The sequence below is a fragment of the Moschus berezovskii genome, chromosome 23 (genome assembly GCF_049115385.1).
Source record: "Moschus berezovskii isolate FMDL1 chromosome 23, NW_MosBer_1.0, whole genome shotgun sequence".
NCBI classification, from domain to species: domain Eukaryota; kingdom Metazoa; phylum Chordata; class Mammalia; order Artiodactyla; family Moschidae; genus Moschus; species Moschus berezovskii.
This window is the reverse complement of record NC_142482.1, coordinates 61579584-61593503: the sequence shown is the minus strand read 5'-3', so window position 1 is coordinate 61593503 and position 13920 is coordinate 61579584. Positions and strand designations below refer to the sequence as shown.

At 50.6% G+C, this 13920-nt stretch overlaps 1 protein-coding gene across 1 annotated transcript; it reads left to right on the top strand.

Annotated features, from left to right (window-relative positions):
* LOC129543793 (serpin B6-like) lies at positions 1 to 10418 on the top strand. Its single transcript, XM_055407105.2, has 6 exons — positions 1 to 169; positions 334 to 483; positions 7073 to 7190; positions 8128 to 8270; positions 9673 to 9828; positions 10014 to 10418. Exons 1-6 carry the CDS (start codon positions 5 to 7, stop codon positions 10416 to 10418), a joined length of 1137 nt encoding a protein of 378 aa, XP_055263080.2. The 5' UTR covers positions 1 to 4.
* Positions 10419 to 13920: the final 3502 nt, after the last annotated feature.

The window sequence follows — 13920 nt, the reverse complement described above, 5'->3', positions numbered from 1 at the left end:
CACCATGGATGCGCTGTCAGAAGCAAACGCCACCTTTGCCTTGACCCTTCTGAAAAAGCTGGGTGAAGAAAACTCGAACAATGTGTTTATCTCGCCCCTAAGCATCTCCTCTGCCCTGGCCATGGTCCTCGTGGGGGCCAGGGGCAACACCGCAGCCCAGATGTGCCAGGTACGTTCGGGAAGCCGGTTCTGGGTGGCGGCCTATGCTGTTTCCTTGGTGGGTGAGCCTGTGTCCGCGATCCGAATCCCAGAGGCCTTGCTCCACAGACAGGCCTCACTGTCCTGTAGTCAGGTCGTACTGCAGTGGTGGGTCTTTATCTGGTTTTATTTCAGACACTTTCTCTAAGCAAGATCAGTGGCGGAGGTGAAGATGTCCACCAGGGTTTCCAGAACCTTCTCAGCGAAATTAACAGGACCGACACACAGTACTTGCTCAGAACCGCCAACAGGCTTTTTGGAGAGAAGACTTGCGATTTCCTCTCGGTAAGTCATATTCCCGTTTGCCCGAAGCAGATAGAGACCGAGGTCATGTGGACCAGGAGGCGGGCCTTGTTGTGCAGCAGAGGCCTTGTGGCCTGAGACTGACACGATGGGCGGGGTGTGGGACCCCAGTCACGACCTCACGCTTCCTGGAACCGTTAAGTCATTGCCTGTAAGAGGAGCCCTGTAACAGCCTGTTCACATGTTCGTGAAGCTTCGATGAGATGATTGTCAGAACTAACACGGGTCATACCCCAGTTGCAGATGAGTTGGCCCAAACAAAGAAGTGATCCAATAGAATATTTCTGATGTTGTTTTTCACATGTTGGAAGTTTTTTGTGCATTGTGAGACTTGTTCAATTTTTTATACATGTAAATATTCTGATTTTCTTTTCCTATGCAGAATTTTTTTTAAAGTTTTTGTCTTTTTTACTCTGTTCTATTTAATTACAATGCTTTCATTTTTAAAAAATTTTTTCATAAACAGCTCAAGTAACCTGTTCTCATTGTATAAAAATGCAGGCAGAGCCAGAGACCTCCCAAACGCTCTTCCACGCCCTGTCCCCACGCTCAGTGTAAGGCGTGTCCCCTGTGCACAGAGAGTCTTTGCGTCTCACTCCACGTGTGTCTGTTGCTCAGCCGCTGAGCCGTGTCCGACTCTGTCTGACCCCGTGCACTGCAGCAGGCCAGGCTCCTCTGTCCTCTGCTGCGTCCCAGAGTTTGCTCAGACTCGTGTCCATTGAGTTGGTGATGCCTCCAACCATCTCACCCTCTGTCGTCCCCTCTCCTTTGCCTTCGGTCTGTCCCAGCATCAGGGTCTTTTCCAATGAGTCGGCTCTTCCCATCTGGTGGCCACAGTGTTGGAGCTTCAGCCTCAGCAACAGTGTGTGTCCGCCTCAGCCTTTCTCACGGTGGTGGCGGCGTCCTCAGGGGTGGCTCTACCGAGACGCAGCCGCCTGCCCCCGGGGTGGGCGTGGGTGGAGCCCGGCCAGGGCCGAGCCGGCAGGGACGATGTGTGTGTGGTTCTGTCCTGTGCGTGCCTGCTACTCCTGATGGACTTTGGAAGGAAGGGACAGAGGGAGGCTCTCAGATCTCAGTGAATTCGGCCTCATTCCCGCCCCGACGGCTGCAGCCCTTCCCGTCGTCCTCAGGAAGGGGAGTGGGTGCCCTTCCCCCCTCTGCTCAGCGCCGCAGGGGCTGAGTCTGAACATTCCGATTGCTCATGAGACGGAGCAGTTCTCATGTTGATCAATCATTTGTATCTTTTCTGAAAGTTGCCTGTTTATATGTCCTCTGTGTAGTTTTACTTTCGGGCTTTAGGTCTTTTTTTTTTAATGAGTTTTTTGTATGTTTAGGATAGTGATCTTATTCTGTTATATAACTTTTTCATTATTTTTCACACTTGTTTCAGACTCTAACTGTTTTAAAACAGGTGGTGTAAAGTGAATATAGTCAGCATGAGGTCAAATATTTGTAGGTTTGTACAGCATGGTGTGAATTTTTTTACAACCTGGTTTCTTTGTTTTTATCAGTCTCAGCTATATGCTAATTTATTGTCATCTTTGCATAAGCCTTAGATATACAGAAGAGCAAAATTTCCAATAAACACAGAGAATTGGCTAATTTTCCTTCACTTCTTTCTTTTCTGGTGGATATATGAAGAAAAGCATTGATATTTATTTATTTTTTAAATTTATTTAATTGGAGGTTAATTACTTTACAATATTGTATTGGTTTTGCCATACATTGATATGAATCCACCACAGGTGTACATGTGTTCCCCATCCTGAACCCCCCTCCTATATTGGGTGCATATATATTCATAATTGTTATATCTTCTTCTTGGATTGATCCTTTGATCATTGTGTAGTGTCCTTCTTTGTCTCTTTTCACAGCCTTTGTTTCTAAGTCTATTTTATCTGATATGAGTATTGCTACTCCTGCTTTCTTTTTTTCTCTATTTGCTTGGAATATCTTTTTCCAGCCCTTCACTTTCAGTCTGAATGTGTCCCTTCTTTCGAGGTGGGTCTTGTAGACGACATATATGGGGGTCTTGTTTTTGTGTCCATCCAGCCAGCCTTTGTCTTTTGGTTGGGGCATTCAACCCATTTACATTTAAGGTCATTGTTGATAAGTGTGATCCCGTTGCCATTTACTTTATTGTTTTGGTTTCGAGTTTATACACCCTTTCTGTGTTTCCTGTCTAGAGAAGATGCTTTAGCATTTGACGGAGAGCTGGTTTGGTGGTGCTGAATCCTCTCAGCTTTTGCTTGTCTGTAAAGCTTTTGATTTCTCCTTCATATTTGAATGAAATCCTTGCTGGGTACAGTAATCTGGGCTGTAGGTTATTTTCTTTCATCACTTTAAATATGTCCTGCCATTTCCTCCTGGCCTGAAGAGTTTCTATTGAAAGATCAGCTGTTATCCTTATGGGAATCCCCATGTGTGTTATTTGTTGTTTTTCCCTTGCTGCTTTTAATATTTGTTCTTTGTGTTTGATCTTTGTTAATTTGATTAATATGTCTCTTGGGGTGATTTGCCTTGGGTTTATCCTGTTTGGGACTTTCTGGGTTTCTTGGACTTGGGTGATTATTTCCTTCCCCATTTCAGGGAAGTTTTCAACTATTTTCTCCTCAAGTATTTTCTCATGGTCTTTCTTTTTGTCTTCTTCTTCTGGGACTCCTATGATTCGAATGTTGGGGCGTTTAACATTGTCCCAGAGGTCTCCAAGATTGTCCTCATTTCTTTTAATTAGTTTTTCTTTTTTCCTCTCTTTTCATTTATTTCTATTATTCTATCTTCTACCTCATTTATCCTATCTTCTGCCTCCATTATTCTACTGTTGGTTCCCTCCAGAGTGTTTTTGATCTCATTTATTGCATTATTCATTATATATTGACTCTTTTTTATTTCTTCTAGATCCTTGTTAAACCTTTTTTGCATCTTCTCAATCCTTGTCTCCAGGCTATTTATCTGTAACTTCATTTTGTTTTAAAGATTTTGGATCATGTTCACTATCATTATTCGGAATTCTTTATCAGGTAGATTCCCTATCTCTTCCTCTTCTGTTTGGGTTGGTGGGCATTTATCCTGTTCCTTTATTTGCTGGGTATTTCTCTGCCTCTTCATCTTGTTTATATTGCTGTGTTTGGGGTGGCCTTTCCGTCTTCTGGCAGTTTGTGGAGGTCTCTTTATTGTGGAGTTTCCTCGCTGTGGGTGGGGTTGGACAGGTGGCCTGTCAAGGTTTCCTGGTTAGGGAGGCTTGTGTCAGTGTTCTGGTGGGTGGAGCTGGATTTCTTCTCTCTGGAGTGCATTGAAATGTCCAGTAATGAGTTATGAGATGTCAATGGGTTTGGAGTGATTTTGGGCAGCCTGTATATTGAAACTCAGGGCTATGTTCCTGTGTTGCTGGAGAATATGTGTGGTTGCTCTGGAACTTGTTGGCCCTTGGGTGGTGCTTGGTTTCACTGTGGGTATGGAGGCGTTTGATGAGCTCCTATCAATTAATGTTCCCTGGAGTCAGGAGTTCTCGGGTGTCTCAGGATTTGGACTGAAGCCTCTACCTCTGGTTTTCAGTCTTACTCTTACAGTAGCCTCCATCCATACAGCACCAATTATGAAACATCTAGATTAAATATGGAAAGTTTCTCCACAGTGAGGGACACCCAGAGAGTTCACAGAGTTACATGGAGAAGAGAAGAGGAGGAGGGAGAGAGAGGCAACCCGGTGGAGGGAAAGGAGAGTCCAAAGGAGGAGAGAGCAGTCAAGCCAGTGATCTCGCTCCCAAGTGAAAATGGGTACTGAAGACTGGGTTCTTAAAGGTACAAAATTGATAACAAGTACCAAAAAGCAAAGATTTAAAATCTAGAGTAGAAGTTGGATTCTCAAAAATACAGTATTAAAGAAGAAAAAAACAAAGTCACAAAAATTATAAAATATATATATATCTAAAATTTGCTTTAAAAAATATGGCCTTTTTTTGAAAAGTAATAGTAGGTTATAAAAATGAAAATTAAAGCAGTAATAGAGGACTTAAATTTTTTTAATGTTTTTTTAATTTAAAGAATGATAATAGTAAAAATATATCTCGGACTTCCTCTGGTGTTGTTGTGGACAGTGTGGGGTCAGTTCATTTTCAGATAGTTCCTGGATCAGGCTTATAGGCCCCTTCCTATGTAGTCGGTGATAACTACAGGGTTTTAATCTTTTGCACCTGTCACTTCCAGGGCGGTTCCCTTTGTTTGTTTTAGCTTCTTCTGTTTGCTGGTCTCTTCAGTGTCTAATCTCCGCCGGGACACAAGGGGGCGTGATGGTCACTTTTTTAGGCTCACTTGTTCAGCAGTGCTGTGGGGAGGGAGGAACGCTGCAAACAAATATCACTGGCCTGTGTGGGGACTGCTTGCAGTGTCTTGGCCACACTGGGTTTGCCCTGCTCACGGCATGTGTGCTTTCCCTGTCTATACTGCTCAGGCTCTAGGTCGCTCTGCCGGGAAGTGTCTGAGGCTGGCCCTGGGTTGTGTGCACTTCCCAGGTCTAAGCCGCTCAGGTTCGGGTACTCGGGTACTCCTCAAAGGCGCAGACTTGGTTAGGCCTGCGTTCTGTGCCCTTCCCAGGTCCGGGCAGTTCAGGTAACCAGGTGTTTGGTGAGCACAGTTGCACCCAGTTAAAGGCTGTGATTTATCACCTCCCGCACCCCTGCCACTCGGCTTTCTGGGTGTAAAACCGGCACACCTTCTCAGGTGTGCCGTGTGTCTCTTCTGGGGAGCTGATCTCTGGCTGCGACCCTCCTGGCAGATGTCAACCATCCAGAATCCCAAGAAGTCTTGGTTAGGAATAAAGCCTGCTTGCAGTTTGGTAAATGATGCCTCTCTGGGGCCATGATTGTCCCGTTCTGGCTCTGGCTGCCCTTCCCTGCCTGATTCGGGTGGAGGATAGGCTGGTCCGCAGCCGGCCAGCTCCACTCAGTCCTTTGTTCTCTGAGCAGCCCTGGCTGTGTCTTAGATTAGGACCTTTCGCAGGGTAGCTATCCCACAGTCTGCTTTGCTATGTCAAGTTAGCTCCCTCAGATTGCCCTCGGGACATTCAGCCCTGGTCCTTACTCTAAGCAATGCAGCCCGTGCCCACCTGCCCAGCCCCCGCTTGCTAGTGGGGGATGCGGGCATCTGCACTGCTTCTCCACTGGGAGTTGCCGTTGGGCACGTAATCTGTGGGTTTTAATTATTTATTTATTTTTCCTCCTGGTTAGTTGCCCTCTGAGGTTCCAAGGCTCCCCACAGACTCGCCACTGAGAGTGTTTCCTAGTGTTTGGAAACTTCTTTTTCAAGACTCCCTTCACTGGACGGATATCCATCCCGACCTCTTTTGTTTCTCTTTTTATCTTTTATATATTTTCCCAACCTCCTTTTGAAGACAATGGGCTGCTGTTCTGGGTGCCTGATGTCCTCTGCCGACATTCAGAAGTTGTTTTATGGAATTGACTCAGCGTTCAAATGTTCTTTTGATGAATTTGTGGGGGAGAAAGTGGTCACCCCATCCTATTCCTCTGCCGTCTTAGGACTGCCCCAAGAAAAGCATTGATATTTAAAACGTTATATTGATGAGGAATATAAAATCAAAAGATGAGAAATATTTGTCAGTTATTTCATAGTGACTGAGTATTCCAAGAATCCAATACCAATCGCAGTGTATAATTAGATATTCCTTTGTTTTTGACTGGTCATTACTTACTAAATAGTAATTTAAGAAGCAGGTGCTTGTTTTCAGATGTGTTTATTAAAAGCTGTTGAAATCACCAAGGGTCTGAGGAGGTGTCGACTTGTAGGTGACCACTTTGCTTCCAGACTATTTTCTTAGACTGAGAGACTGACATCTGTTCAAAAGCCCCGATTGAGAAGCGGAGCAGCAGGTTGGCAGAGCCTGAATGGTGTGAGGATTCTATGAAATGAGGCGCCTGGACCACGAGGTACGGCGTCCACGGTGTGGGGAGAGCTCAGTCACGAGACCCCGGACAGACCAAGCTCTCCTGGTCCTCAGTCACCTCTGAGACGGCGCTGCTGCTGTGTCCTTGCTTCCGGGGGCAAGGAAGCCAGAGAGACGCAGCAGCCTTTCCAGGGTCACACAGGAGTGAAGCCCAGAACTTGTGCTGGGGGCAGTGTTGCCAGATTGCCTCACTTGAAAGGTTGTTTTCTTGTTGTTTAGTCGCTACGTTGTGTCTGACTCTTAGCGACCCCATGGACTGTAGCCCACAGGGCTCCTCTGTCCATGGGATTGTCCAGGCAAGAATAATGGAGTGGGTTGCCATTTCCTTCTCCAGGGAATCTTCCCCACGCAGAGATCAAACCCTCGTCTATAACATTGGCAGGCGAATTATTTACCACTGTGCCACCTGGGAAGCCTGTTATTTTACACAGTTATTTATTCAATGTAGCTGAAAACTGAGAAACCGGATTGAAGGTTAATTCGGCACATTCGTTTGTACATTACACAAGTAACCATCAAATGATCAGTGTTGAGGTTTGGCGCAGTGAAGGAGTAACCTGTTGGCGTTGTCTGCTTCTGTAGCCATGTGATTCTCTCATTCCGTCTCTCCTAGGCTTTCAAAGATTCGTGCCGCATATTCTACCAAGCAGAGATGGAGGAGCTGGACTTTGTCTGCGCTTCGGAGGAGGCCAGGAAGCACATAAACACCTGGGTAGCCGAAAAGACAGAAGGTGAGGACGTGTCACAAGTTCTGTTTGCACAGTATTTGAATCAGCCTTATTATCCATCAGTTCCTTCCCAAGACCATCACATGTGAACAGAAAGGGCTTTTATCTTAAAGAACTGCAAGCTTTCAAATCCACTTCTGAAATGTAGTCAGTAATCCATTTCTCTAGCTTTTCCCCTCCTCATCAATATTTGGTGCACCTCTTCCAGAGCAATCGCACTTTGATTCTGGGCTGTTGCAGTTAATGTTCATATAGTCTGCCTTTTCACAAAGGGTGGAAGGAAAACTCTGGATGCGGGCTCCACCTCCCTGCCTGTCCGCGGGTCGCTGAGCATCACCGCAGGACACTCGGTCAAGCCCTGGTCCACCTGCGGTTCTTCGTTTTCATGCTCTCCACACTGGCTTTGACCTTTCCCCTTCAGGACAGTCCCCTCACGTTGTAGACCGAACATTCATTTTTCTGTCACTGTGAATTATTCTGCTCTTATTATTTGTTCATTTTATGTGTTTTATGCAACTCATGGTATTTTTCTGAGCAGTGATTTTAAGGTTTTTCTTGCTGATTTTCCTTTAGGGGCCAGGCTCCTGTATGGGTCTCCCTGGTGGCTCAGATGGTAAAGGATCCACCTGCCAGTGCAGGAGAGGCTGGTTGGATCCCTGGGTCGGAAAGATGTCCTGGAGAAGAAAATGGCAACCTGCCAGTATTCTTAGCTGGGGAACCCCATGGTCACAGGGGTCTGGTGGGCTGGAGTCCATGGGGTCACAAAGAGTCAGACACAACTTAGCAAGTAACCAGACAACTCCCTGTTCATGGTTGTCTGGGCGACAGTGAACCCTCTGCTCTGCCCACTGACTCCTCCAGAGGACAGACCATTATCACTGTGCCCAGCATCTCCACCAGGAAACCGTTAGCTAACTGGCTCTTTAAATCTTCTTTGCAGATAAAATTAGAGACTTGCTCTCTGAAAATTCAGTTAACTCCATGACACGTCTGGTTCTCGTGAACGCCATCTACTTCAAAGGAAACTGGGCTAAACAGTTTAACAAAGAGCACACCAAGGAAAGGCCATTCAAAGTCAGCAAGGTGAACAAGAATGTTTCATAAAGCGAGGGAGGTTCTTGGAAACGGTCCCTGGGTCCCCTTGGTTTACGGAGCGTGCGAGGAGGCTGACCTCAGGGAACCTGTGCCTCTCGTGGCCTTGGCAGCCCAGAGGTGGATCCAGGCAAACCCTGGCCTCCTCTGCCCCTGCTCCTCCTCTGCTGTATCATCAGGGGCGTTCTGTGCTGTGGGGGTTCCATCTTGTAGCACATATCCCACGGGGCATCTCCCAGGTCTCTGGGCTCCCCAGATCTCCCGAGATCCAGTTCAAACTCCAGACTGTGGCTGTGACACTCTCTGGGCCTGGATCCCACCGTCTGTCCCCAGCCCATCCGTAGCTACCTACACAGATGCCTTCCTCTGCAGGGCCGTCCAGAAGCCTCCCTAGCGGTCTCCCCAGCCTGGGTTCCTGCTTCCTGTGTCCCTCCTCTGAGCTCTCACAGAGCCCATGGCCTCTCACTGTGGCTCTGATCTCCCAGAGCCCCTCGGGCCCGAGTGCAGGACCAGGGAGGTTACTTGGAAGTTTTCCTGATGACGGTGGCTGGGCTGAGAGTGGTGGGCGTAGGAAGCACAAGTCAGATTGGTTCGCATTTCTTTTAATAATCGCATCTGTTTATTTCTGGCTGTGCCGGGTCTTCTTGCCGCAAGCCTTTCCTGACGCTGCCCTGGCGGAGGCCCTCTCGGCTCAGGGCTCGGGCTTCCCCAGCTGGTGCTTCTCTTGGGGCAGAGCTCGGGCTCCAGGCCCGTGACCTCAGGAGCTGCGGCTCCCGGTGCTCAGCCCAGGCTCGGTAGTTGTGGCGTGTGGGCTTAGGAGCCCCTGGGCTGTGGGGTCTTCCCAGACCAGGGAGGGAGCCTGCGTCTTTGCATTGGAAGGCGGATTATTTACCCCTGAGCTACCAGGGAAGCCCTGTTGTCTTTAAAAGTAGAGCCAACATGGTTGTTCATGGGTCAGCTGTGGGTGGGAAGGACAGGGGCCCAGGACACTCCCGGGTTTGACTGTGGGATGTGTGGTGTCGCCATGAGCAGAAATGGGAAAGTATAGAGTGAGCAGGTGTAGAGGGCAACACGAGCCGCCAGTGTGCGAGCCGAACTGAAGGCTCCTTTGCATCCAGATGCACATGTCAGGTAGGCGCGAGCTGTGGGAGAGGTCCTGCCGGGAATGTCCGAGTGGAGACCTCCTGGGTCAGCAGGAGAACAGGAGCCTGAGGCCTGAGAGGTGGGAACCAGGGGTGGGAGTTGGAGCCGATCAGACAAGCTGAGGACATGGAGGTGGGGTGGGTCTGGAAGACAGGACAGAGTGTGTGGGCGCAGGTGGACGGATCTGATGACTCGTCCAGCGTGTCCATGGGTCTTGTTTCAACTTAAGGTTTATCCATTTCCTTTATAGAACGTGGAGAAACCTGTGCAAATGATGTTTAAGAAGTCCACCTTTAAAATGACCTACATTGGAGAAATAAGCACCCAGATTCTCGTGCTTCCCTATGTCGGCAAAGAACTGAACATGGTCATTCTGCTGCCTGGTGAAAGCACTGACCTGAACACGGTAACTGTGCAGCCGTGGCTCCAAGGCCCGGGGTCTCGTCCAGATCCCTGCCGGGCACTGGGCTCCGGGAACTTTTGCAGCCGGCAGGTCGCCCCGGGCCCGCTAGGCGCAGAGTGTGGGTCACAGCGGATGGTCCCTGGGGCAGCTCTGCTGTAGACCCTGAGATCTTCTATCTTCTCCTCCAGGTGGAGAAGGCCCTGACCTATGAGAAATTCATCACTTGGACAAAGCTGGATGTGATCGCCGAGGAGGAGGTGGAGGTGTTTCTGCCCCGGTTCACGCTGGAGGAGAATTACGACATGGAAGCCGTCCTCCGAGACCTGGGCATGACCGACGCCTTTGAGGCGGCCCAGGCCGACTTCAGCGGGATGTCGTCCGGGCAAGACCTGCACCTGTCCAAGATCGTGCACAAGTCCTTCGTGGAGGTCACCGAGGAGGGCACGGAGGCCGCGGCCGCCACAGTGGCCAGGATCACCCCGAGAATCCTGAGGATCTTGCCCCGGTTCTGTGCCGACCGCCCCTTCCTCTTCTTCATCCAGCACGGCAAGACCGGGGCCATCCTGTTCTGCGGCCGCTACTGCTCGCCATGACGAGGTGGGGCCCCCCGTGCTGCTCACTGCTCTCCCTGATTTCTGCAAAGAGCTGGAACCCCAGGTGACCTTGGCAAGGTCCACAAATAAAGGGCTGATCGAGATCGCCTGTGTGTGTGTATTTCTGTGTCCTTGTGTCCTGTGCCTTCTCAGAGCTGCAGCTGCCATCGGAGGCGGGCACTCGGTGGTCCCGCCGGTCAGGAGCACTGGCTGCCTGCTCTCTGGGTCCTCCCTCCGCCCGCCCCATCCAGGCCCTCGGGGAGAGTGCTGTCTGCTCCGGGCCTGGAAGGATGAGCGGGGCTTCCCTGTCTCCTCTGCTCAGTGGCCCTGCTCCTGAGAACAGAGCAAACCAGAGGCTACGGCAGCCGTGGGGAGGGGGAGTGGGCCTCAGAGACCCCCAAAGGAGAGCCCTCCAGAAACCAGCAGAAGAGGGGAGGCCGTGGACCCAGACCGGGAGAAGTCCATCCCCGAGCTGCTGGGTCTGCACTGCAGGGTCTGTGGTCAGAGGCCCGTTCAGTGCTTGACCGTCCACAGTCCCTGAGCAAGTTCATTTGCCCCCAGGGGTCAGAGATGAGCCGACAGATCCTGTTCACGAGATGGAGGCATTTCAGGCCACGTCATGGATGCACGCCAGGTGACTTTCCATCCTGCCGCTGGTACTGGAGAAAAAGAGGCGGCTAAGGTTTCAACCAGTCCATCCTAAAGGAGATCAGACCTGAATATTCATTGAAGGACAGATGCTGAAGCTGAAACTGCAATTCTTTTTCCACCTGATGGGAAGAACTGACACACTGGAAAAGACCCTGATGCTAGGAAAGATTGAAGGTTGGAGGAAAAGGGGATGACAGAGGATGAGATGGTTGGATGGCATCACCAACTCAATGGACATGAGTTTGGATGAACTCTGGGAGTGGGTGATGGACAGGGAGGCCTGGTGGGCTGCAGTTCATGGGGTCGCAAAGAGTCGGACACGACTGAGCAACTGAACAACAGAAGGTGAGAGAAGCTAAACCCATGGTCTCACATCTACGATTTTTGTGAGCAGAGTAAAACAATACTTTCATGTTTAAAAACCACTTCCTCACTTATTACCTGGTTCCTCCGACAACTGTGTAATAAATGTCCAAACACTGAGCACCATTTCCTAAGATCCTTCTGATTTGTCCTGAGCCTTGAATTTGAAAATAACCTGTCACATAATCATAAGCTGACTTTCATGATCACTTTGTAATAACATAAAAATCCTTACCAGTCAATCATAAAAAGGTTGCTGCTGCTGCTGCTGCTAAGTCACTTCAGTCGTGTCCGACTCTGTGTGACCCCATAGACGGCAGCCCATCAGACTCCCCCATCCCTGGGATTCTCCAGGCAAGAACACTGGAGTGGGTTGCCATTTCCTTCTCCAATGTGTGAAAGTGAAAAGGGAAAGTGAAGTCGCTCAGTCATGTCTGACTCGTAGCGACCCCATGGACTGCAGCCTACCAGGCTCCTCCGTCCATGGGATTTTCTAGGCAAGAGTACTGGAGTGGCTTGCCATTGCCTTCTGCCATAAAAAGGTTAAAGAAGTCTTAATCCTAAAAAATAAAAAAGAGCAAATTTAAGCAGTTTATCATAGAGACATTGCAGATATCAAAGAAAACTGTGAACAATCTCATGGGGCTTTTACATTAAGGGACAGCTCTTCTCCATTCAATGCACTTGCCAGGAAGCAGCATATACATTTCACAGGACCCCGAGCGGGCGCGGCGGTCCAGGATGTACACTCACAGCCTCTTGCCGTCCACCGCGGCCACCTGGTCTGAAAGGAAACCCAGGCCGGCACGCGGCTCCGCCCGGCCCGTGTACCTTCCGCCTCTCGCAGGCTGGTGCCACAGCCCCAACACCCCACACCTACCTTCGTGGCAAGAGCGGGCTGGGCAGGGACCGCGACGCTGGAGCCCAAATACCAAGGCATGAGGGGCGGGGCGGGGCGGGGCGGGGCCACACGAGACCTGCACAGGGAGCAGCCCCACCTTCCTACCCCTGAGCCCCACTGGGTAGCAGAGTGGAAACCCCCAGCTCTATGTGTTGGAAGCTGATTGTACCGAGGACTCTATCAGGTCACGAAGGAGGCGAGGGATAAGACTGATCACACAAGCTCTTCCTCTTCTGTCGGTTCAGAGGGACGGGAAAGAGGTTGTGTCCTGGTGCAGCGGGTGGCGGCTCTGATGGGCACATAACCTCCCCGATGGGGACAGAGGGATGGAGCTAGTGATGCCATGGGGCTTGGACTGGGTTCCTGGGTGACAGAGGAGCCGGGCCGAGGGAGGGGTGAGGTCCAGGGGAGGCTGGAGGAGGAACAACCAGGTGGAGTCACTGGTGAAAAGGGCTCCCACTCCCGGGAGGTCCACTCAGCACCGCGCAGTGTGTGGGCCGCGGAGCGGCCAAGGTGAGGCAGGCAGGGCTGGAAGGATTGGGCAGGGCTGGACTGGAAAGAACCGGGAGGCCGTTCTGAGGAATTGGGGATTTATCTGTCAGTCATGGGGCCCTGGTGTTGGAAAAGACTCTTGAGAGTCCCTCGAACTGCGAGGCAATCAAACCAGACAATCCTAAAGGAAACAAATCCTGAATATTCATTGAAAGGAATGAAGCTGAAGCTGAAGCTCTAATGCTTTAGTCACCTGATGTGAAGAGCTGACTCATTGGAAAAGACCCTGATGCTGGGAAAGACTGCAGGCAGGAGGAGAAGGGGACGACAGAGGATGAGAAGGTTGGATGCATCATTGACTCAATGGACATGAGTGTGAGCAAGCCCCGGGAGATGATGATGGACAGGAAGCCTGGCGTGCTGCAGTCCACGGGGGCGCAGAGTCGGACACGACTGAGGGGCCGCACGACAACATGGGGAACCTTCGCTGTGTGACCCAAACTGGACGAGTGACGGGATTCCTTCATTCACCCTAACCCTCCCCTCCTCCCTCCCGTGTCCTTTCTGCCTCCAGCACCGGCCCTCAGCATGGACCGGGTGCAGGGGCAGAGGCCCCAGGGGCCCTTAGGACTCGGGTCTGGGGAGCAGGGCACAGCCAGGCGGGCCTGAGCCGGGGCAGTGCAGCAGTGACAGGGTGCTGCCCAGAGCTGATGAGACAGCGGGCATCACAGGATGTGAGCACCAGGTGGACGGGGGGCAAGGGGCCCGGAAAGGAGTGGAGACGCGGTGCCGTTTACTAGTCTAACTCAGGTCACTGCGCCACTGTGACGTCATTAACTAAAGAGAGTCTCCCGGGACGGGGAGGGTCAGGGTCTAATGTAGCACTGATGTGCTTCGTGGTCAGTCGGGTCCGACTCCCTGAGACCCCGTGGACTGCCGCGCACCGTGGACTGCAAATGCACCCGTAGGGTTTTCATTTCCTGCTCCAGGGGAACTTCCTGACCCAGGGGTCAAGCCCGCATCCCCTGTCGAAGAGGACTCGTGGTGCTTGAGGAGCATTAAGTGAAGGTTTCCAGGAGACAAGTAGGAAAAGAG

What these genes read in the sequence shown, in the direction of transcription:
- LOC129543793 (XM_055407105.2), top strand. Translation starts at nt 5, where the DNA reads ATGGATGCGCTGTCAGAAGCAAACGCCACCTTTGCCTTGACCCTTCTG. An exon ending in AGACTTGCGATTTCCTCTCG is followed by an intron (nt 484 to 7,072) that starts GTAAGTCATATT and finishes CGTCTCTCCTAG; the next exon opens with GCTTTCAAAGATTCGTGCCG. An exon ending in AAAGCACTGACCTGAACACG is followed by an intron (nt 9,829 to 10,013) that starts GTAACTGTGCAG and finishes CTTCTCCTCCAG; the next exon opens with GTGGAGAAGGCCCTGACCTA.